This window comes from Varroa destructor, unplaced genomic scaffold (genome assembly GCF_002443255.2).
Source record: "Varroa destructor unplaced genomic scaffold, Vdes_3.0 BEIS01000007.1, whole genome shotgun sequence".
Lineage (NCBI taxonomy): Eukaryota > Metazoa > Arthropoda > Arachnida > Mesostigmata > Varroidae > Varroa > Varroa destructor.
Window position 1 is genome coordinate 14,317,395 of NW_019211460.1, and position 22,253 is coordinate 14,339,647.

At 39.7% G+C, this 22,253-nt stretch overlaps 1 protein-coding gene across 1 annotated transcript; it reads right to left on the reverse strand.

The window, feature by feature from the left end:
- Nucleotides 1-10,514: 10,514 nt before the first annotated feature.
- On the reverse strand, nt 10,515-21,835 carry LOC111254086 (ATP-binding cassette sub-family C member 2-like). Its single transcript, XM_086975052.1, has 16 exons — nt 21,648-21,835; nt 21,216-21,468; nt 20,766-21,081; nt 19,606-19,779; nt 18,769-18,987; nt 17,847-18,157; nt 17,345-17,542; nt 17,120-17,185; nt 16,679-16,877; nt 15,467-15,756; nt 14,886-15,175; nt 14,177-14,411; nt 13,616-13,762; nt 12,878-13,090; nt 12,145-12,467; nt 10,515-11,011 (listed from the first exon to the last, which is right to left on the reverse strand). Exons 1-16 carry the CDS (start codon nt 21,833-21,835, stop codon nt 10,822-10,824), a joined length of 3,612 nt encoding a protein of 1,203 aa, XP_086831178.1. The 3' UTR covers nt 10,515-10,821.
- Between the last annotated feature and the right edge of the window lie 418 nt (nt 21,836-22,253).

Genomic DNA, 22,253 nt, shown 5'->3' on the forward strand with positions numbered 1-22,253 from the left:
TCAAATCATACCAGACGGCCACCAATAAAGATCTCTACTCGGAAACGGAATCAACACGAGAAAGAGCAAAATATACACAAATTGGTCTTCTCGTCTATATTTCATTTGTGTACAAAGTATCCAATCTACAGCTGGCTGGCTGGCTGGCTGGCTCGCTTTTTTGCTAGCGACTTCGCGGTCCGAACTAGCACTAGGAGACGAGATACATTGTTGGACCCTAAATACTGTCCTAAAGTCACTCGCATCACAGAAAAGGGACGTCGCATCCCGCAGCCTAGAATCAGCCCTATCGATAAGCTTTTAGATTTGCGCCTTGACGAAAAAAATATATATATATATAAGAGCATATAATAGTAAGCCATAGCCGTGTCCACGTTGTTTTTCTTGTTGGGCGATATGTCAAATCAATATTTATATTCATCCCTTCCATTAGGGTGTGACTATGCCAGCCTCCAGACTTCATAAGCCATTAACATCACCAACGACAACATCATATTGATAATTAGTTTTTTTTAAATAAATCTACGCATTTTATTTTTGTAGTCCAACTTTATTGAATCGACTATTGTTGCTCTGTTTTCATGATGGCTCTGCTTTACTTGCTCTGGACCCCTTTGTGGAGGTGAATTCCCCCCAATTCTGTCTGCCTATAATAAAATTGTGCTTTTCTTCCTTGCGCTTTTTCACGCTACATATAACTTGATCGGAACAGATCGAAGAGCAGCAGACACCCACGACCCCCTTAAATAGCACCGACACTAACGGCAACTGTCGTTCCTTAGCCAGCTTGCGATTTGCTCAGTCTGAGGGCGCAAGAAACAAGAAACAGCAACAAGAAACAGCACAAGTGGGTAACAAGGTGGTCTTCAACTAAGATGGCATTGCTGGGAAGTTAAGTGCAAAACTACTATAGGTCGACTGCCCACGCTCCGAAATTTACTTACTCTCTGGGGATCTATGAAAATACCGAGATAGATAAGTGCTTTTGCGGTGGACAGTCTGGTATAATTAAGAGAATTATATTTAGAAAGTAGGACACACTCCATTGAAGATGCCAAATAAATTAATCTACGATAGCTGTCCTAAAAAAACGTATTGATCTTTATCTTCCATTTAAGCATCTGTGGGTATTTGACGCGAATGGCTGAGCCATTAAGCTATACACTACCTATCGTAGTCAATGCTGATGCGCAGTGATTAAGATTGTATTCTTCGGATTATCTTCTAAATAAGTTTAGGTCAGTAGCGCCCGATTCCTCATCCATGACTAGAATGCCTAGCGGATAAGACACAACAGCTGCGACAGCCCCATTTACTTAGCCTTTCGCTATTAGAAAGCTGAAGCCTTGCAGGTTCTTGCCAGACGTCAATTTATGATATGCCAGTCGATTGGTTTACGTAGTAGGCAACGTGTTTCTGGTCGTCGAGTGAGATTTTCCTAGACAACCTAGCGGACTCGAATGAGTGGCCCCCGGGCCTTGGCCTCCCAAAGGTATTGTCGATTAGATGGCTGAGCTAGCACTGCGATGTTATCTATTATATATTTGTCAATTTTAAAACTGTCCTCAGGGTGATTTGATTCAATTACAAAGTGAACAGAGTAGGCAAAACTCGTTGCCAAACGAAACGGGTCTAGGGATATTAAATACCAGTTTAGAAACATTAGTTTAAAAATTCCAACGTCCATCCCATTTTGTTTCTCGTATTCTACTATATCGTAATTTAAGTAAATATTAGTAAGGCAAATTTGTAAGGAGAAGTCAATGCACTGTTATGCCTCTTATCTGCTATACAAATACGTTTTCCTCGGTACAGATTCCTGTTTATCCGTTTTTGAGCGGAGCAGCTTTCATAATGTGGCGAAATTTTGTTTTATTATGCCTCGCATCGTATACGAATATCCTTTAAAGAGGTTTGTATGTTCAGCGTGTAATTACTTGATCTTGTAGATATGTCATAGTATTTTGCACTGTAGAAACGTCTCGTCTGTCTCGTCTCGTCTCGTCTTGAATAAACAATGGGGTGCTGAAAAAAATGCAGGACCACATACGCGTGATACGAGGCAATCTTTACACATCTAAACATCCACATTGATCGGGTCGTAGCAAGAATTCTCTTCTACGGTTAAACCACTTTCCGCTTTAGGTGCAGGTTTATATATTCGGTCCTGTACTCGAGAAAGCTAGTGACTGACTCAACACGTGGACCGAAGACATCATCAACCCCTTTTCCTCGACAAGAATATAAGCTCCGTTGAAAGATGATCTTACACTCTCTCGCACCCAAATCGTTGAAAAGAGCTTGAGAAGCATATGGTTTACTCCTAAGTGCTTTTCATGTAACTGATTAAGTAATCGCGTTACTATTATTATAGAAGCAATCTGCTAAATGGTTACTCTAAAGGTAGGATGGGCTCGAATGCTCTCCCAGAACGCGTGACGTAACTCCGCTCTTACTTCTTTTTCTGGAGTCGCTAACAAAAAGCCGTATGGGCACAATCTACGGACGATGGACAAACTGGAGGAAAATATTCGTGGCACCAGTTGTTGTGTGGCACCAGAATCAGTTGTACGAGAAAAAACAGCCAAAAACTGCCAGCCAAAAGACTCTACTCGGTAGAGTTGATATTGTATTGAAAGTAACCCTAATGTAAAAGTTCTCCCGTAATGCCAGCTATATGTAAATACATGCCGTCGTTTTTGTCAGATCCTTTCCAATCAGACGACCATCCCATTACACAAATGGTAGAAGACCATCCTTCTAACCTACACGTGCGTCTGTGTCTGGTTTGCGGTACCAATTCACATGGTCGATCATCGTAAACTTAAAGGCTACTTTAGATGAGATGGAAAGTTATTCTCAACAAATACCTAACCGGATACAGAGAGTAAAAGCCATTGTTGGGCGAGCACCGATTCATGTTTGTGAAGTTGCATGTTGCAGTAAAGTCTCATTTTGCCGTAACTAAATTAATTAATCCGTCCATTCTACACCATTCAATATATGCTAAACACAGCGACGGTGCATATCATCAAAATCCAATATGATAAAATCTACTTCGCAAAAACTTCCGGAGTTAAACCTATCGAAGCAGTTTATCAGGGTTCGCCCTAGATAGCAATAAATATACGTCTCTGAGGAACCAGGTAAAAATATTAACTGGCCAGATCCTACTATAAGACACTGATGCTTCAACTAGTTCTAAGAACTATTTTGTGCCAATTACTTAACTGATTGGCAATATAGTGCATACAAGCTAATAAGAATTTACTACACCTTCACAAACTTGATAATCACCGTTTAAACCAGATACATGTGACATTCATTGCATTTTCCTCATCTTTTTTACATGTCTTGTGTAGCCTTTCTCCCACTACGATTCGCGTCAACAGAGAAGTGAGTTAGAACTTAGGTCAATTTTGGCCTGTTGCTGTAACTTTATTCATAGAATAAAGCCACTGTTGTTTAAGTATAACATTTACATTTATATAACACTACAGTAACTCTGATAAGAGGTAAGGATTAACTCTTCTACAAAGTGCTCGTGTTATCTAATTGAAAGCTGCTCGTTTTTATATAACGATATAGAATAAAAAAAGGGTAGTAAATATGATAATAATTAAAAAGTTCGCATTTGCAAACATTAACCGAACTTGAAATGGTCTGATTTAATCGGCTCTGTCCCTCAAAATTGATTTCACGTCTTTATAGATCTTTTAATAGGCATCTATGTGATTTGTTAACTAACCATTGAGTTTCCATGTAAGCACAGTGACTGTCGAAATCAGGTCAGACGACAGTTCGTGCTAAATACATCAAATAACTAATAAGCCTATTAATAAAAAGGCTGTTACAAACGAATCCGACGGATCTTGAACCTAAACAGTTCTCGAACTGCGCGCCGCTAGCAGACGGAATTCGTGTGGTAAATACTATTTCAAAGTTAAAAAGAATCTGAACGCATACTTAAGAGTGGAGTGAGCATGCGGATTTCCAATCTTTTTCTATCATCTATCTCTTTCATATAATTCATACTATTCAAAGAAGATAAATTTGTGAAAAGCCTAAATGATACACTGGTGGCGGATGAAATTCTATGTCCATATAAAACGGTAAAGATAGATGTCCTTGTAGTCATGAGGGGAATATTTAAAATGGGTTTAATTTACGGGAAATGCATTTTGTTCTGTAACGGAGCGAAACTAAAGAAGCAGTTCACACAGGGAACGCGGGATGCTGTACTGAAGTTCACGTATTCGCTCATAAAGCAAGCCGTGCCCCGATACTTCACATATAAATTCAAGTTATTCCGTTTACAAATCAAGCTTCGCTAATTGCAGACATTCACCTTGTTCCTCTAAGCTTCTAGCTGGAGGACAATCCCAGCAAAAGTATAGCTTTTTTCTGCCAGCTGCCTCACTCATTCGTATAACAATAAATCAATAGTTCGGTCTACTATTATGCCAGATTACCACAGCATCTATAGGATGAAAAAGCAATACTGCAAACCCTCTAATAATTTATACCGACCGTAGGATATTATCATCGGGTTACGTTACACGCTGGCAATATTGTTTTCGATACCTTAGTACATTACGACCGATCCGGTAGTACATTACTGCTAATAAAACGTTTAGCCCTGCATTAACCGTGAACCGCTTTGATCAACTCAAAACATAGTTGTAACGCTACGCAGCGTTTTATCGTTTATTAAAAGCAACGCGATGGAATATTAGGGTCTGCGAACTCGTTGTTCAACTGCGCTAAGAGGATGGTTAAAATGGTAGACATTTGCCTTAACGTTGATTCCTCGTTCATCAATCCCTGTGAGATCTCAGATAGGCAGGCGTTCGATGTGACGAAAGAGCGCAACCGCCTTACGAAGACGAACGGCTGTGCATTATGTTATCATGAAGACCAGTATTGCCGAAGAACGTAGGCCATTTTTCCTGCGTACATATTACCGGCGGGCAAATAGTCTTATGTGAAATCGAGTGAAACTTTTTATGTAGTACTGCGTAGCCCTGCTATTTTTGTTAATAACCTACTATTCACTAACGAATACGCGGGAGGTATATGAGATATCGGGTACAAAACCTAAAGCATACTGTTCGGCAATACGGGTGAGTATTTACACTCCGCGTTAGGCTATTTTCTAATACTAGGTCCTTCCCTGGAGTAGAACTGACATAATCTAACAGTGGCAAACAGGTAAACCTCATAATACCTTAATATTATTGTACAATTGTCCTCACTATCATCCTCTCAAACCTCAGTATCAAAAATACGTTTGCCACAGGTAACAGATAATTTACCGTGGTCTCATATACCGCGAATTAAACATGTCGTGTCAGCTTGCCCATTAGCGCACTAAACAACATAGTTTTGCGTTTACCAGCCAACTACTTACCATCATCTTATCGAAATTTTGCGGTCTTTTGCAAGGAGCGCACACAAATAACTTGTCAACTGCCTCCATGTTACCAGTCTGCAAAGAAAGCTCAAGCAATATCAATCTCCCTACCTTAAAGTAAAAATCTGAAGCAATGTCGTTCTTCTTATCGAAACAAAACGAACTTCCATGTTGTAGATGTGACATGTTTAATCAGAGATTCAATCGACGATTTGGGTGCATCGCTACATTTTGCATAAATATGATAGGTAGCTTAATAAACTGCAATATATACGTAAGCGAAGCTTTTTTCGAACAGCGTAAACACTGTGCTTCTTTTCGACTATAAGAAAATATCGGTACAACAACGTATAGAAATTTATATTATTTAATATCCGAAATCGCTATCGAATGAAGGGCCGTTGATCAGCAATAAACATTTATGGCAAACACTCACGAACGTTTCGTCCTTTTGAAAGGCTCTCTTGTCAATTGACAACGCTGTGGCGTCCTTATTGTTAGAGCTTGCGGTCGGTGTCCGAATATTATATAGCTTCCCATAGAAATTATGCAATAAGGATAAAGGCTTATCATTTAATGTTGGCGGAACTTCAAATGTAGCCAACGCTTGTTGAAACTTCAAAGCAATTCTATTACAGATACAACATATTGAGTGGATTCTGCTGAATAATTAGCTCGAATAAGGTTCACTTACCTAAAGTTAAGGTGCATACATACGAAGGCTGATGAGTACTGAAACAGCAATTTTAAGCAAAACAATGTATATATATACTGTTTTTCCATTACTTCCTCAATTATATCAGATCATTTGGGTTACACCGTCTGATCGTCTCCTGTCTTCGCCATAATGATCTGATAAGATTGTATAAAACTAGTTAACGCGCTGGAATGGTGAATCACAATACGATAACAAAAAGTTCTGAACTACATTCGTGGTGATCGATGATATATTAAGTTAATCTATATAGAGAGTACGATTATGACAAGCGTTCAGGAATTTTCTTGGATTGAACTGGGGCCGCTCCGGTTAGTCGTAGTGCTCTTATCAATGAGACCTTTTATATCGTTTATATATGTATATAAACAAATGAATCGAGCTGGGTCAAAAAACCGCAAACCCATAACGAAAATTATATCAGTATCCAATAAAGCGTATGCAAATTTCCTCTGCCGTGACAGTGAGGGTCTAATCATTCAAAGATCATAACTATGGTCGGAACAACTCGGAATTAACGTGTATATATATATGACGTTTAATGACATGTTTAAAACGGTTGCAAAGACCGTATTGCCGATCATTACTAACTCTCTACGTCTAAATGAGTGCTCAAGGGTGGTTCCTACAACATTCCCTTGCCGAACGTTTGTTAGATAGCTTCAACAATATTTCGCTCACGCATCTCGGTCCTGTAGGAGAAAAACTTACGTTCCCATATGTTCTATTACATCATATAATTATGTAACACCCTCTCTATGGCCCTGAGCCTCGCGTCGCTGAAAACGTATATCGCATCTCAAAAGTTGAGCCCCAAGAGTTTTCCAGACTGCTCAGTTATTGGAGAAATAGGTCGAATTCAAATTCATACAAGTTGCTTATCGTAACGAAACACCCGCATGAGGACCTTTGATAAGGTTTAGATTTAAAGATTTTATAGCCTAAAAATTATCCTTCATGTACCATTGTTTTTACTATTGATATTTGCAGCCGTTTTAAAAAGCAGAATATTAGTTGCAAATTGGGTCGTCTAAATAAGCTGTAACAGTTAGTCTTCTTGTTGTTCCTTCTATACCTTAATTTTTTCGACTGTTTTTAGCGCGTGAGTTTTTGGAATCTCTGGCCTGCTAGCAGCCTAAAACTTGATGTTCTTTAAAATGTCGGGATGTTTTGTATGTAGCGTACTTTTGTATGTAGCACTACTAAGTTTACATTTAACGATATCGCTCAGGGCGGTTTTTATAAGAAAGTTCAATGGACATAATACAATATAAGTAAGATAAGTGACTAGTTAGTTATTTAGGTCTCCAATTAGAGCTGCAGTCGTAATGGGTAATAGTGATAATAAAAAAACCATAACCCTAAGAAGTGGCACTTTTAGCACATGTGAAACATTTGGGTAAAACAGGGGTACGGTTCCGGTTTTTTTTTTTTATACAGCGTTAATTTTCACACAAGTTCATTTTCGATGGTTCTTGGCGGGCCTTCGGTTTTCAAGTTTAGATTTGACGGGTACATAAGAGGTGCGATGCATGAAAATAATATCTGAGACGATGAAGACGATACTTCGCTTTGAATTTTTCCTCATGAGTTAGCAATCTTGTACTCACTTATGATAAGGATATTTCTAAAATAGCAATTCAACACTTGATTGAAGGCCAGCATATCTAGATCACCAAATTCTAGGAAAACCCGTGCCCTGTGAAAATACGCTCTAATGTATGAAATACTGTTACACTCTAAGAAACGTTAATGAATCAATAACACATTTCCGAAAATTGGTTAACTCTGCCAGTGACCAGGGGGGAAATAAGCCGTAAAACGGACCACAAATATTTCCAAATACCGCGTTTCCACACCCGGAGATTTTCCGGCTTTACTGCAGAGAATACTTCTGTTATTTCAATAAGTATACTATAGAATTCGGTATAGCAGAGTAAATGGGCTAAATCTATGATATCTGTTCCATATTGCTGAATATGTCGGTACGCCCGCGGCCCAGAGAAGCCTGCATTGGGGCACATACCCAGATTGGAAAACCGATTCGTTCCTGTATGCCTAAGCGAAAACGTTGATGTAATCCCTCTCAAATGTCATTGTCAATAGGTTTCACAGTTCGATTTCAGTTGAACAAACACTACTATTTTCAAGCTTACAAAAAAAAAAATACTGCACAGCTTAGTAGCAAAAAGTAATCGTGTTTGGAGAGCTTTCAGAAGACAAGAAACAGACACTTAGCTCAAATTAGAAAAGTGCTTGTGTATGCATGAAACGGCAAAAAAAAATTTGTTTAAAAAAAATTTGTTATATTCTGAGACGTCCTGTCTTACAGACTAGTGACAGTTTATGATAATACAAGAGGTCCATTTTTGAGGATTCGACGTAATTTACAGAAGGAAATTTTTAACACAAATATTACATTTACTGTATAATCTTCAGTAGTATTATAATCTATCATAAGTTAGTTATCCCGTACTTGTGATCTGTTTCGAGATCAATCTAAGGAGGACTCACTTTCCATGTTTAGTAATCGAACATTTAGTTAAAAAGCGAAAATTCGCTCATAGAAAAATTTTATAAAAAAAAACCCAAATAAAAATGTTTTGGCTGGGTGATGAGTTCCTTCAGAGCGAAAATGTATGCAATTGTTGTTATTTGTTGAAAGAGCATTTGATAATGTATCACTCATCCGTCAACATTTAGTACAAGATAGGTACACACTAATGAGCCGCTGGACCGAAACAAACAATCGGTACCCGAAAGCACTCCAATATTTGTCTGCTCAATTTCAGAATAAGCTATAGGTAAACAATTGAAGACCAAACATACAAGATACAAACTTACTATGATAATATTGAAAGTTAACTATTTTACGAAAGGGAAAAGAGTTTTAGGAAAAAAAAGTACTATATACCGAAATGAATCGTAATGCTTGCAACGAACAAAATGATCCAAAGCATTAAATTGGCTATTTATCAAGAGTCCGGCACCGATTTTTCCTATGCTTACAAATTTTAACAGCTAGATAAGATTCAAAACAACTAACCCATCCAAAAAGCAATCCTCCATCGGCGCTTATTAGTTCAGTAAAACCGAGTCACCTGTCATCTCTGTGGAAGGGAGACTGTTTTTTATCCGATCTTTGCAGAAGCTTCAGGAAAGTATCTGGCCAGAGTTGACATAATTTCGTTAAAATAGGTTACGAAGAAGAAAGCATTTTGGAAGATTACGATTGAGGGTTGACGCCTGCAACACACTGAAATATTCTATAGCTATAGTCCGATTTTGCTGTTTTCATTTTTAGGAAAGGCACAGCATGGCAAGGGCTGTATTCCTCCTATATGCATAGTGAGCCACAAGGTTCAAGGATTACGACTACGTATTAAGGACTAAAAGGTAGTACCTTAAATTAAAGAAAAAAGAGAAATATAGCTCAAGGCGGTTCTCGAGCGTGTTACTGCAAGACGGATTGTATACAGAGCTGTAATAATAATCTTAGAATAGCCCGGGCTTACGATGGGTGGGTAAGGCAACTTATTATTAGTTAATACTTATAATTAAGATAGAGACTCACATTGTTTTTAGTGATTGTGATCGTTACTTGCGGTAGTTTCACCCTTGTCTAATCTTAAAATCTAAAAATCTTCAATCTAAAATTAACGAAACAACTATACTATATAAACTAGATAATCTAGCTATCGTCTAAAATATGCTTACCATTTCAAAGAGGTTCGCTCCACATCATCCAGTCATACAGCGAAATAATCCCACAGGTTTAGAAATGTATCTCACTGAAGTTTCTTCTCATGTACTGAAGATTGCATTATACGATCGTACGCTAAGGTACTTCAAGTGTGGCGCCTTTTACCATAACCAAGTGTACTTTTAGCCGTTGAAACATTGAGGTAGACTAGACCGACAACGTAACTTCAGCCATGACTTGCCGTACCGGGGTAACTAAATGGATATGCAGTAGAAAAATTGCTAACTGCCCCGGCTGGCTGGAGCCCGTAATGGTGCAATAGCAAAATGCTAAATTTTGGGGCCACCCAGTGTTCTGGGCATAGACTGACATCGTTGCGTGCTAGAAACCAACCGCCTAATATAACAAGGTCAAATATCTATGTCAAACTAGGTTAGAATACGCGCCCTGTACATGAGTTATGCTGATCCATACTACTCTCGGTTCAGCCACCTTTGTTCAAGTAGCACGTTTGTGTTCCGGCTTCCGTGTCACCTAAACGAAGCTATTCGCTCGTCTGTAAACACCTTTTACCAGTTCATAACGTAACATCGTACGCAACGTAACGTAGCAAATAGGGGGGTGGTAGGATTAATTCGTGTCAGGCGTTCTCTTATACGCTTTCTGTAGAACCCTATCTAATATATGAGTACGCTCATTTGCTTCGCCGTTATTTCGACCATATATTGTTGATTCTGTGACGGTGGCACTGCTGGGCAGTGAAATTCTGTTCCAGTCATCAAATCGATATCTACCCATGATGCTGCGTATTGTCACCCCGTTCTAACAACTGTTTTACAGTATATAATTTCAGCTATGAGAAAGTTTTCTCACGAATACTGTTGGTTTATTAATGCAGTATAATAAAATAACTACGCAGTACAGAGTTGGTCGTTTCAGCCTTGAAAAAAACACCAGATTAGAAATTCGCCCGTAGAAAAACCATCGTCATTAGATTGAAACCGGACGAGCTTTTTGGCTATTCGATGTCCATTCGGCCGGCATCTTCGTCTCGTGAAAATGTTTGTCAGGGGGTAGATTGGCTTCTTTTACTAAGGCATAAAATAGACCAGTCTGCTTTTTTTGTAAATTTACTGGCGAATCGAACTCCGCTACGCGACCATTGTCAAAAACGATTATTCTGAAAATTTCAAATATACGAAGACGTAAGGCATAGCAAACCATCCATTGCAATGTTCCGCTATATAGTCTTAACGATAAAAAAAAAACGAGAAAAAAAACGCAGATTATGGGTGCTAGCTACAAATTTGAAGTTGCTCAGTGTGAAATGGAAGAAGCGTTCATTCTATCATTTTGAAATGGTGCGCCACATCAAGGGCCATTGGTACTTAAAAAAAAAATGGATTATAATGTCGCCATTCAGGCTTTTAGTAGACGGGTTGCAATGAGCCATGAAAAATTTAATTGCTTTAAGTTCCATCAATACAAATATATAAATATTGTACCAGTGAACGATATACTACCAGCGTTAATTTGGGCCGTTGATTTAAAAGGTTCCAAGAGCGAGATATAAATGAAATCTCATAGCAGTTAATTTATCTCACAGTGTATCGTTATCAGCACTCAACTCTGGCCATCTAAAAAAACTAGATCTGTTTACTTGTAAGGCAAAAAAACTTAACAAACTGATGCCGCATTATTTAAATGGGAATCCAAAAGGGAGAAGTATAGACACTTGCTTTTCGTTGCTCTCGCGCTAAAACAGTGATTCATCCTCATACCAAATTTGATTATGAACAATATATTGATATTTTACTGTTATTACAGGCAATCACATTAGGATACAGCTGCACTGACCTAACAACATTCCCAAGTAACTGCAAAGTTGCAAAAGCTGACGGTGCCTGTTGGGCCGTCTAATGCAGGCATTGTCCACTAACATTCGGATTTGCCCATCGCGGCTGAAACTTTACTTTGGGAGACGTAATAGAGAAACCGTACGAGAACACTCGACTTTATACCGTGAAGATCCACACACAGTCCTTTCCGGAGTTTTCTGTTATCTGCCATACTCACCAGACATTGCTCCAGAAGATTACCACATTTTTCAAATCCGGTAACTTATACACAGAAACCCTAACGCGATAGTTTTTCTCTTGAGATTTTCTAGACTCTAGTACTCTGGATTGCTACAATGACGGAATAAATAAGTTCCAATGGGCCGTATAGCTTCGTCTTCTCTTTCCGCTAATATAGCATATAAGAGGGGCAAATTGCTACAGACATGTAAAGTTAGTAAACGGTTTGAAGTACCTATCATAGTCGAGAATTGTGTTCAGTCGATGCGCAATAGTAAGTACGGTGCAGTGCTTGAACTCTTTTCGTATTGTCTCTTGTATAAGCTTATCTGTCGCCTGGTCAACAGCGGCCGTGGCCTCATCCATGACCAGGATGCGACTCTTCCGCAGCAACGCTCGAGCGAGGCACAGAAGCTGGCGTTGCCCCATCGAAAGGTTTGCTCCACCCTCTGTCACTAAGTAGCTTAAACCCTTTGATCCGTCACTGGCGGTAAGCTTGCCAACAAATTCTTTTGAGTGCGCTAACTCGAGCGCGCGCCACAGTTCCTTATCATTGAACTGTAAATCGCAAAAAAGAAATAATTCTTGTGCACTCGTTCAGACTGCTGCGGACTCAAATCGTGATCGTTAGGGCAAATGTGCCTCGGGAGCGCGCTACTCATATGTCATCTATATATATATATAGACTATCATATCTAGGAAGAACACTCCCCTCTCACCCGCACATACATACACGCTCCATATATTATATAAAATTTTATAGTGCAGATTTACGGAACCGCATCTATAAGTTACCCAGCCAAAAAGTATTGGGCAAACAAGCCACACATTATGTCGCATTCCCAAAGTTAGATGTACAATTTTGTCCTTTGGCCAAAAAGCAATACATATCCTGTAAGAGAAAGTACTAAATCAATTAACAGCTGAATGTGTCACTGGGCGGGTGTCACCGATAATCGAATACTGACCGAACGAAGCGGATCTAGGTTGAGCCGCAGTGAGCCTCGGAACAAGACAGGATCTTGCGGGATAATTGTTAATCTATGACGCAGGTCATGAAGGCCAATGAGGCCGATGTCGATGTTGTCAATCACGATTCTGCCTTTGGCTGCTTCGAGTACACGAAATAACGCTAAAGCTAATGAAGATTTTCCTGTTCCCGTTCGGCCCACGATGCCAACCTGTGTAGACATCACAATCCAACTTTCAATCCTATAGTGATTGTACAAAGCGGCAGTCTTTCAATTCTCGTAGCAACGGTTAGATAGACAACACTAATGTAATGGCACGTGACTTGCAAGCATGAAATCTCCATTATCAGAAATGGAAGTACCTTAGAGCTAATTTTAGCTCTAATTTTAATAATTTGTGTAGTTAGAATTAATTATATAGGTCGCCATTAACCGATACGATTAAAACATGTTGGAGATTGATGGTTTACAAAATTAATTTCGGAGAAGATTTTTTTAAATTTGAGGGTAACTTATGGGTAGCTGCGCTTGATCATAGAAAGTTATATATGTCATGTTTATATAATATCAGGTGTACATATATTTGCATATCACTTATTTCTGCCGTACCCTTGGGATACGCAATCACGACGATAGCATCTTGACGCTAGCACTGAACTGCGCTACACAAGAGACTTATTTAGGAATATATATTTTTTTTACTAATGCATGTACTTCTTAACGATCGTATTTTACCTTTTCTCCAGGATTAATGACGATTGATATCGACTTAAGGACAAGAGGAAGTCCTTCTCGATATCGTGTTGAGTAATTCTCAAACGCGATCCCACCATGTTCAGGCCATTCAGCAGGAATGTCTTGCTGTAATGTTTTCCACGGAGCCTGTATACGGTACGAAAGGTGTTAGCATTGTCGAAATGGTATCACAGACTATGTTTGCTATTCGAGGAAAACTACTGAACTGTCAGTATAGTATAGCTGGAAATATATAGTTTATGTAACAATCACGGTATCTCATGTAATGTGGAAGCTCGTACAGCCATCTACATTTGCCTAATGTCGAGTTTATTAGTTTATGCTATTGTTATTAGCGTTTTTTTTTTTATCAAAAAGTTGTCAGCGATGTCAGTCTATATTCAGCAAGTATATGTGGTATTGTTATTGAGTGAATCTGGGTCTAAAGCCCAGTCCAGGACAACATTGGGATTGTTTTACTAGTGACGCTCTTCGATACATCCAAATTGTTCCGATTAAGGAAAGCAAATGCCTCTGGCTGATCTCTTATCGCAGGAATACCTCACTTGGAAGATTGATATACTCGAGGAGGCGTTCCACGGAGACCAGACTAATCTCCATTTGCGAGTTGGTTCGTATGATACTATTAAGCATCATGGTAACTGAGAGCGAGTAGGTGAGAATCAAACCGACTTTTTCGCCATGTCCTTGAAATTGCTCATGATAGTAGACCATGACCAGTGACGCAAACAGGAGAATCAAACTACCACAGATTTCCAGTCGAACGGTCAACCATCTGCAGCAGGATAAACAATAGCACACAGCGTCATATTCGGCGGGCCTTAACCAGTAGAATTTCTGGAAAGACTCATTCCAAAAAGAAAAAAAAAAAACAAAATGGATAGATCAATGCACTCGGGGATAACATGATCCTGCTTTCAAGCATATGTAGATAACGAGTTTCTTGTCCGAATCTCTTCGATCTATTATTTGCTAACGACATTTTTAAAAATACACTTGTTTTTCTTATCCTACTGTCTTAGTAAGTCCACTTATGGTAGTCCATAAACACACCGAACGGCAGGACAATTAGTCGTACTTGACAGAACGAAAAATCTGCAAAGATCCGTTGAGTTTTTCATGCGCATAAAGCCTACAAGTAGCGTCACTTCTATTTAATGAGTGCCCCGACCTACAGATGACTGACTCTCAATATGGTATAAACTACCATAGAATTATGGTCCCCCGTAATTCTATCAAAATACTCAACCTTTCAGCAGCGAGGTCTGCATAGCTGCACTGAATACTTGCATCGAGCTTCCTGCACGACTCTTTAACAAAAAAGTCCTTTACTTCGAAAGCGCGGATGACCGAGATGCCTGCGAAAGTCTCGGTGAAGTGTGAAAAAATCGGAGAGAACGTTACCGAAATCAATCTCTGAAGCTGCCGAGACAGACTCAAGTACAGCATTTGAAAGCCGTAATACAGGATGGAAAGGGGTGCCGCCGCCGCGAAAAAGATGGGGATCTCAATCGTGATGGCTAGAAGTGTCCCGCATAGCTGGAATAAGAAAACCATGTATAGAAAGATACTCACTTCTGATCATGTCGTAGGAAAGATGATGAAGGAAAATGGAACGAAGATGTAAAGAAAAAAAATTTTTTCTCTCATTTTTTTTTACTCATTAAAAAGAAAAGACCGATCTTACGTAATAGAAAACAAATTGATCTTGATTTCTTTCGATGTGAAAGCCTCTATCGTAATAAACTTACAGTTTCCCCTCTATTTTATAATGTTTGTTACACGCGAGTCAAACAACTGACCAATTGCTAAAGAAGCAAAAAGACAAACCTGAAAAACCGCAAACATCCACATATGCAACGTTTCGGCGGCAATTACGTCAACAATGGCGATGTCTCTTGAGAACCGGTTTACAATCCGGCCAGTTGGTGTGGTCTCGAAGAAACTCACCGGAGCACGCAAGATACAATATAGAACATTCATATGTATTAATGCCGCAGCTTCAATCGACGCATAGTTACGAGCCGTTAGTGATAGCATAAGTGCTACTGCATTTCCAAATCCCAGTACACAATATATCAGTATACGATAATCCCGCATCGTTTCGCTTATTTTGCCGTCTGGATAAATGAGGCAGATCAGGGCGCAGCTTTAAGAAAGATCCTTGTAAATTTATTAAAACACGAAGGACAACCCCAATATATTTTTACGATCACTGTATATATATAAAAAAAACATGTTGCTACGGCGATGCCTTTCAGTCATGAGATTTTTAGTTTTTATAAGGCATACAAGCTGTAGTAGATTTCATTGTCTGTGACGCGGAAACTAGTTTTCGATAGGCTAGATGAAGGCCATATAGGAATAGTCGTATAAAAATAGTCGTATAAATTTGAAATCTGAAGATTTCAAATATAGCTATGTTATGCTAAAGCCTAGTGGTTTCGCGACACCAACTTTTTGCCCATCATAACAATAATCTGCTTTCAAAAGTGGCTCAAGGAAGGATTTCGAAAAGCCTGGAGAAATGCACTTTTTAACTAGAAAGTACCATCTTTGACTGTAGCAAAGCGGTTTGGAGTTTAAATTCGAAGTGAAACTGTGATCCCGATGAAGCTATGTCGACGACCTTGTCTCTACACGGTAGAGCTCTCCAGCAGGATAACGCTCGATCATCAGTAAACGAAGAACAAAATAATAAGGAGAAGATAGCCACTACTCTTCGACCAGCTTAACTACTACTAAACGATTACCAACTAAAGGGTTAAGTAAACTCACGGTTACGCTAGAAAACACCTGATGTTATAATTGATAAAAATATTATTGAGTGATTCCGAGTTAAAAACGTCAAACTTCAACTGTGAACATCCGTTTGCTTCTCAAAGAATGACTCTCGATTGTTCGAGCTTAACGACAAGGAAAAAAGCCCGGGACAGATTCTCGTTTGATTGCCCTTACTTATGGCTTAATATCGTAAGATTACGCCATCGTCTACGATCGTTATCGATAAAGACTATGCTCCGATCGAAGTACGGTACCGACCTGATCCTGGGACGTCACCCGACCATACTGAGAGCCAATCTCTAGCTTTAATGGAGAACCAAACTGACATCAAGGAGAAAAATAGGATCATTATCGGCCACTTATATCCTATAGCATCCAGATACGCAGCGTACACATGCCAGTCTACCGCACCGAGTCTCATGTCCTCATCCTCGATGAGTTGTGCGTTTTGTTTAAACTGCAACACAGACGACAGATATAAGAAGCAATATTGAAGTTACCTGCGGATCGCTTCTTGACCCTACAGCGCTGGGACGGGCTGCAACAGTTAGCCAAGATGTCCGCAGAATGTCGAAATAATAGCTCTGAACCATTTGCTACTGGAACAGAGTAAGCATGTTGAAAAGTCAACAGGTTCACTCATATGTAGTTCAATGAGTATTGAAGCACAGGTGAAGTTTGTTCAATCCAGATACGTACCTTATCTGTGTTCTTAACTTTGTCTTGATTTTCGTCTGCCTTTTTCCTTGTTTGTCCGGGACTTTCCTTTATAAAAGCAACCATGATAACAATAAAACTACTGTTTAGGTAGTCCAGTTGTAATACCGTAATGACTTATTATTTAAGCAAAATATGCCCAATTAAAAATCGCCGTGACGGCGATGGTAGGCTAACAGCGGAGTTCGGATCTTCTGAGATGCTCACTTTATCTTGTTGAGCCTTCAGCTGATTCACAAGTTCCGCAAACACCTGACTTTCTCTCACGAGTTCATTGTACGTTCCTTGTTCTGCCACCATTCCATCTTTAAGTACGATGACACGGTCCGCATATGGTAAGTATGATACGTTGTGAGTGACTAGTATTCTAGTACGATCTGCGAGTAGGCCTTTATGTCCTATGACCTGGCAAGAAATTTCAACGAGGTTACGCATTTGGACCGAATTACAGATCTTGGAATACAAACACATGGAGATGAAAACATCTTTCGAAGGCGTACTCATCGAAGTAGCTATGAAGTCGCTATCAACAAAAATAAATAAATTAAAAGCAGATTTTTACTATATACAATTGTTCCATACTTGTATATACACTATTATTATTATTACACTGACATTAACTACTTACACGAATCGAATAAAAGGCTTTCACGTATAAGACAATGTAAAAGGCCATATCTCTACCGATATACGTTCCTAATGTATGTACATGTTTAAAAAGATGTGAGCCAACATGAACGTCAACAGCGCTCAAAGGATCATCAAAAAAATAGACATCCGCGGAGGCGTAGCAGGCACGTGCGATCGAAATTCGCTGCTTTTGACCACCTGATAAATTAATGCCTTTTTCACCGATCTCAGTTTCGTCGCCTGCAGGTAAAACGTTTAGGTCGTAGGTCAGAGCGCAGGCCTTGAGGACTTCCTCGTACTTCTTGTTCTTAAACGGCTTTGTAAAAAGTATATTCTTCCGAATACTCGCATTTAGGATCCACGCTTGTTGAGGGACGTAAGCAACCTTACCTACACACAAGAACAACACAAACCAGGTACTGTTCCGGTCAACTTTTTCACGATTATCAGTCGTCTCTAATTGATATTTGGCGTTTGAAATCCTCCCGGTGTCTTTACGATACGCTAGCGTATCGCGAATAATACAACTTAGAGTTAGTTGGCCTAAAGAATCGTTTCTATATATAGGCCGTACGGGCTTTTGCACGGGAGGCGCATGTATATGGTTGATTATTTATCTGTTCTAAAAAACTGCATCTCTCTTCCTTGCAACGAAGCGGACAAACCAAAGAGGACAAACATTATATGCTGGCTCCAGTTTCGACTTAGGCCCCTATGGAGGATACATATATTGATAGAGAGGTATATAGGTAAGAAATACTGTGTATTTAAGGTTGTGCAGTATTTGACTTGTAAGTGAGAATTTACGTGAAGACATATGCTTTTGCGTAATACGTAGGCCGTTTATAAGCGACTACCTATTTGATGCGAAAAGAAGGACAAAACATATTCATTATAGGAGGAAGCCAAGTCATCGAAAACTTCCACTTGTTAACGGATGGCTATCGCATATATACCAAGTCTGTAAATTGAAAAAAATCATCTCTAAATACTTCAATTACCAATAACTGTTACTTCTCCATTGAGTTTAATTAATTGTCCCAGTAGTGCGTAAAGCAGCGTACTCTTGCCGGACCCAACGGGACCAATAATGATAAGAAGATGGCCTTTCTTCACCGATATGTTTATGTTACGAAGAACAAAACGCTTCTTATGTATCGGTTTTTTCTGATCTCCATCTGCTGCTGTTAAATTTGTTTTTTGATCCTCTTCTGCCGACGCTTGTAAAAAGGCAAAAAACATGCGATATAATTGGCAAAGATAAATTTACACCAGTCCAGAATCCATTGACTAAGCAGTAAACTTACACTATCAACATCTTCCCGCCAAGTTAAGCAAAACAACAACTTATTTAGACGAAAGCAAGCATCTTCCTAAGCACGCATGCTAGAATAACTATTTTACAGTTAATTTATTATATTTTTAGATCCTGAGCTACAGACATTTTTTGTCAGTAATCGTGTTTTTGATACGATGCCTACAATTTGCACAGAATATCTCTGTGTTGAGTGCTTTCTAACTGTACCTTTGTGCGACGTTTATAAGAACCACTACCAAGTTCGTAAGTAGATTCAATTCGAAAGCGCTCGTCAGCTATTCAATTTATGGTACAATAGCCCTAACAGGACAGTGAAGAACCAGGTTTCTTCAATATCATAAGTCTGTCGTATTCTCGGCCTAAGCCATGAAAATGTCCTCCCTCTACTCTCTCTCGCCCGCCCCCCCCCTCTCTCTCTCTCTCTCAGAGCAAGCCTGATGAAACAAAAGAGGCTATGCGTACCACGGTAAGACCTATCAACAGAAATTAATAAATTAACGAAGTAATACATTCTACTTACATTTAACCCAAGCAAAATAACCATTCTTTATCGACAGGCATAAGTCACTAGACGCCAATTTATCCGGTTCGCGGTTAATGTACGGGTCAATTTCGTCTGAATTGAGAAAGGAGTTCATTCGACCAACGCTTACAAGACTCTGGAAGACTCCCGAGAAGATCTGTGGCACCAAAGCTGTATGGATCACATAGTATACAGGAAATTAATACCGTACAAAGAAAAAAGCTATACGTTTCCTATGGGGATGTCTTTCGTCAACCAGCAACAAATTTGGTCAACTAATGCAAAATGTGTCTTTGGACGATTTAAAAGAACAGTACATTAATCACACCAGAGCTGAAATGAATCCATCCTCGTTAGTCGTTTACGATAGGTTACCGTTAAATTTCCAAACTGAAACCTCATTGAACTAGTATCGACGAACCACGACTCATAACCACGTATCATACACATACCTACTGAATTTTCAGGTCGACAAGCCAATGAAGCGCATTGTAATTGATTTCAAATTTTGAATTATGGACAGGCTGCTGCCTGCCGTTCTTACAACAGATAATAGGCAGTGTTATCATGCCTTTTCTCAGTCAAGCGTGTGTAGCTAGCTATACAAGATGAGGTCAAAGTACATAGCCTTTGATCAATCGTAAATCCATCACTGAACCCCTCCAGGTATACGGCATAAAACAACTGGGTTTGGGGAAACGGGTAAGATAGCTCTGAATTCACTCTTGAAAAAGCGTTCGCTTGGCATACATAAACAGTTCGCGTCAAGAACAATCTCCGGCAAATACTATTCCGACAAACACATGTGAAGCCAGCGTAAGGGAAGGCTAATACCACTGGCTCTTTCAGCCGATATTGATAAACCCAACATGGAAAATAGCACGTGATGGCTTTCGCTGGTTTTACGGACCTGACCTGGCGATGAAGCCCAAGCCAAGAGTTCGTTCGACCCAAAAAACACCATTAAGCATTAAGTGGGACCTCGCCATGATAGAAACCGCATCGCACCTTCGTATAGGCCGTCTTTATTCATTTGCAGTTCGCCACGCGCGAATCTATGTGAAGCCGGACTTTTAGCCGATGAGGTTCTAGTAAAATAGGCTCCAGCGTATTTAATCTTCTTAGAAACCCTCGTTCTAATTCGAGGGAAAACTTACCAAATGCCATTCCCAAATCGGAAATAACGCTGATGCCAACGAACGCCGTTCTTGCGGTTAATATGTGCGTCGGATTGATGAGAACGTAACAGTAAAATGCAGCTACCGACATGAGAAATGGTGCTAGTTTAAACTCGACTATTAGAGCCACCATTGCTGCTTGAGTTCTGCGAATCATTTGTATTTCTTTTACGCGAATTTGGTTGATGATATCTTCAAAGCCCAACTCCCAGCCATAGAGCTTTAATATTCTCATGCCACTAATCAGTTCGTTCATCACCCGGAAACGTTCGTCTTTCAGTGTTAGCATTGCTTTCTGTAACGCGCGGTCGCATCCACAAATAGAAATGAGTTACGTTAGAGCAAACTTGGCTCAATCTTACAAACAAGGGCTAGCCAAAACCAACTAGTGCTACGCTAGAGATCTGTTTTTTTTCACAGGATACTCACAGAATATTTAGCCAATAAACTGATGATCCAAAAATTGAGTGGAGATAGTAGAATCGTCAAGACAATCGGAGCGAGCATCGACCATCCGATAAGAGTATACAAATAGACGCCATTATACAGAATCTTCAGAATGACCGAAACCATTGTATTACATGTCATCACAAGCTCTCTGTGACGATATGCATCGTCCATCATTAGATTGATGAGTTCACCGCTGGTTGTCTCCGAAGAGCTCGCCAAAGCTAGGGCCTTTCTGAGAAACGTACGAAGGTCAACTGGTTAAGCAAAGGAACTTTGCGTAGTTCTCGTAATACGTAAACATAAGGTACGCTCATCACACGTGTCTGCAGGAAAGATGAAATGAAAACAATCAAAAAATGAACTATAGGAAACGGTCACGTTTTATAATTTGGCGTTCACTTCCATACTTACCTGTATACAGCGGACATCAAAGCCGCTTGCACACGAATCGCGATATTCTGCATATGGTAAATATAATAGGAGATGGTAATTGTTTGAATAGAGACCGCACCAAACATCAGTGTCGCGTAGAAGACCCCCTTCCAGGACGTTTCAAACGTAGCTTGGCCAGCTTTCGCTAAGTCCGCTGAGGTTATCATTGCGTCGAGTAGAAGAGGTTGTGTGAATTGGAATAGGTCAATGACAAGGCTAAAACACAACCCTTTTAGAATGAGCCCCCCAAATGTTCGCCAGAGAGCCCCAACGACGCCCCGCTCTTTCATTTCGATTCTATCGAAGAAGCAGCATTTGCAGAAACGTTGAGGTTAGTCTACTAATAAGGCCTGAAAGTCCAGTGGAGCCAACGCGCAATGGCTGATTACCTGTTTATCCTAGCGTAGAGATTGGCCTAATTAAATATTTAAGTTAATGGTTGATTTGAAGTTTTCGGTCTCAAGCTTTGCATTGTCTATTCGTTCTTCCTATTTCGTTTGCGAGAACAGTTAAGCGGCTAACCGCTGAGAAATACCTAAGCGATACCTATCAGCATTGTTTTTCTTGTCTTTTTGTTTCTAGAGT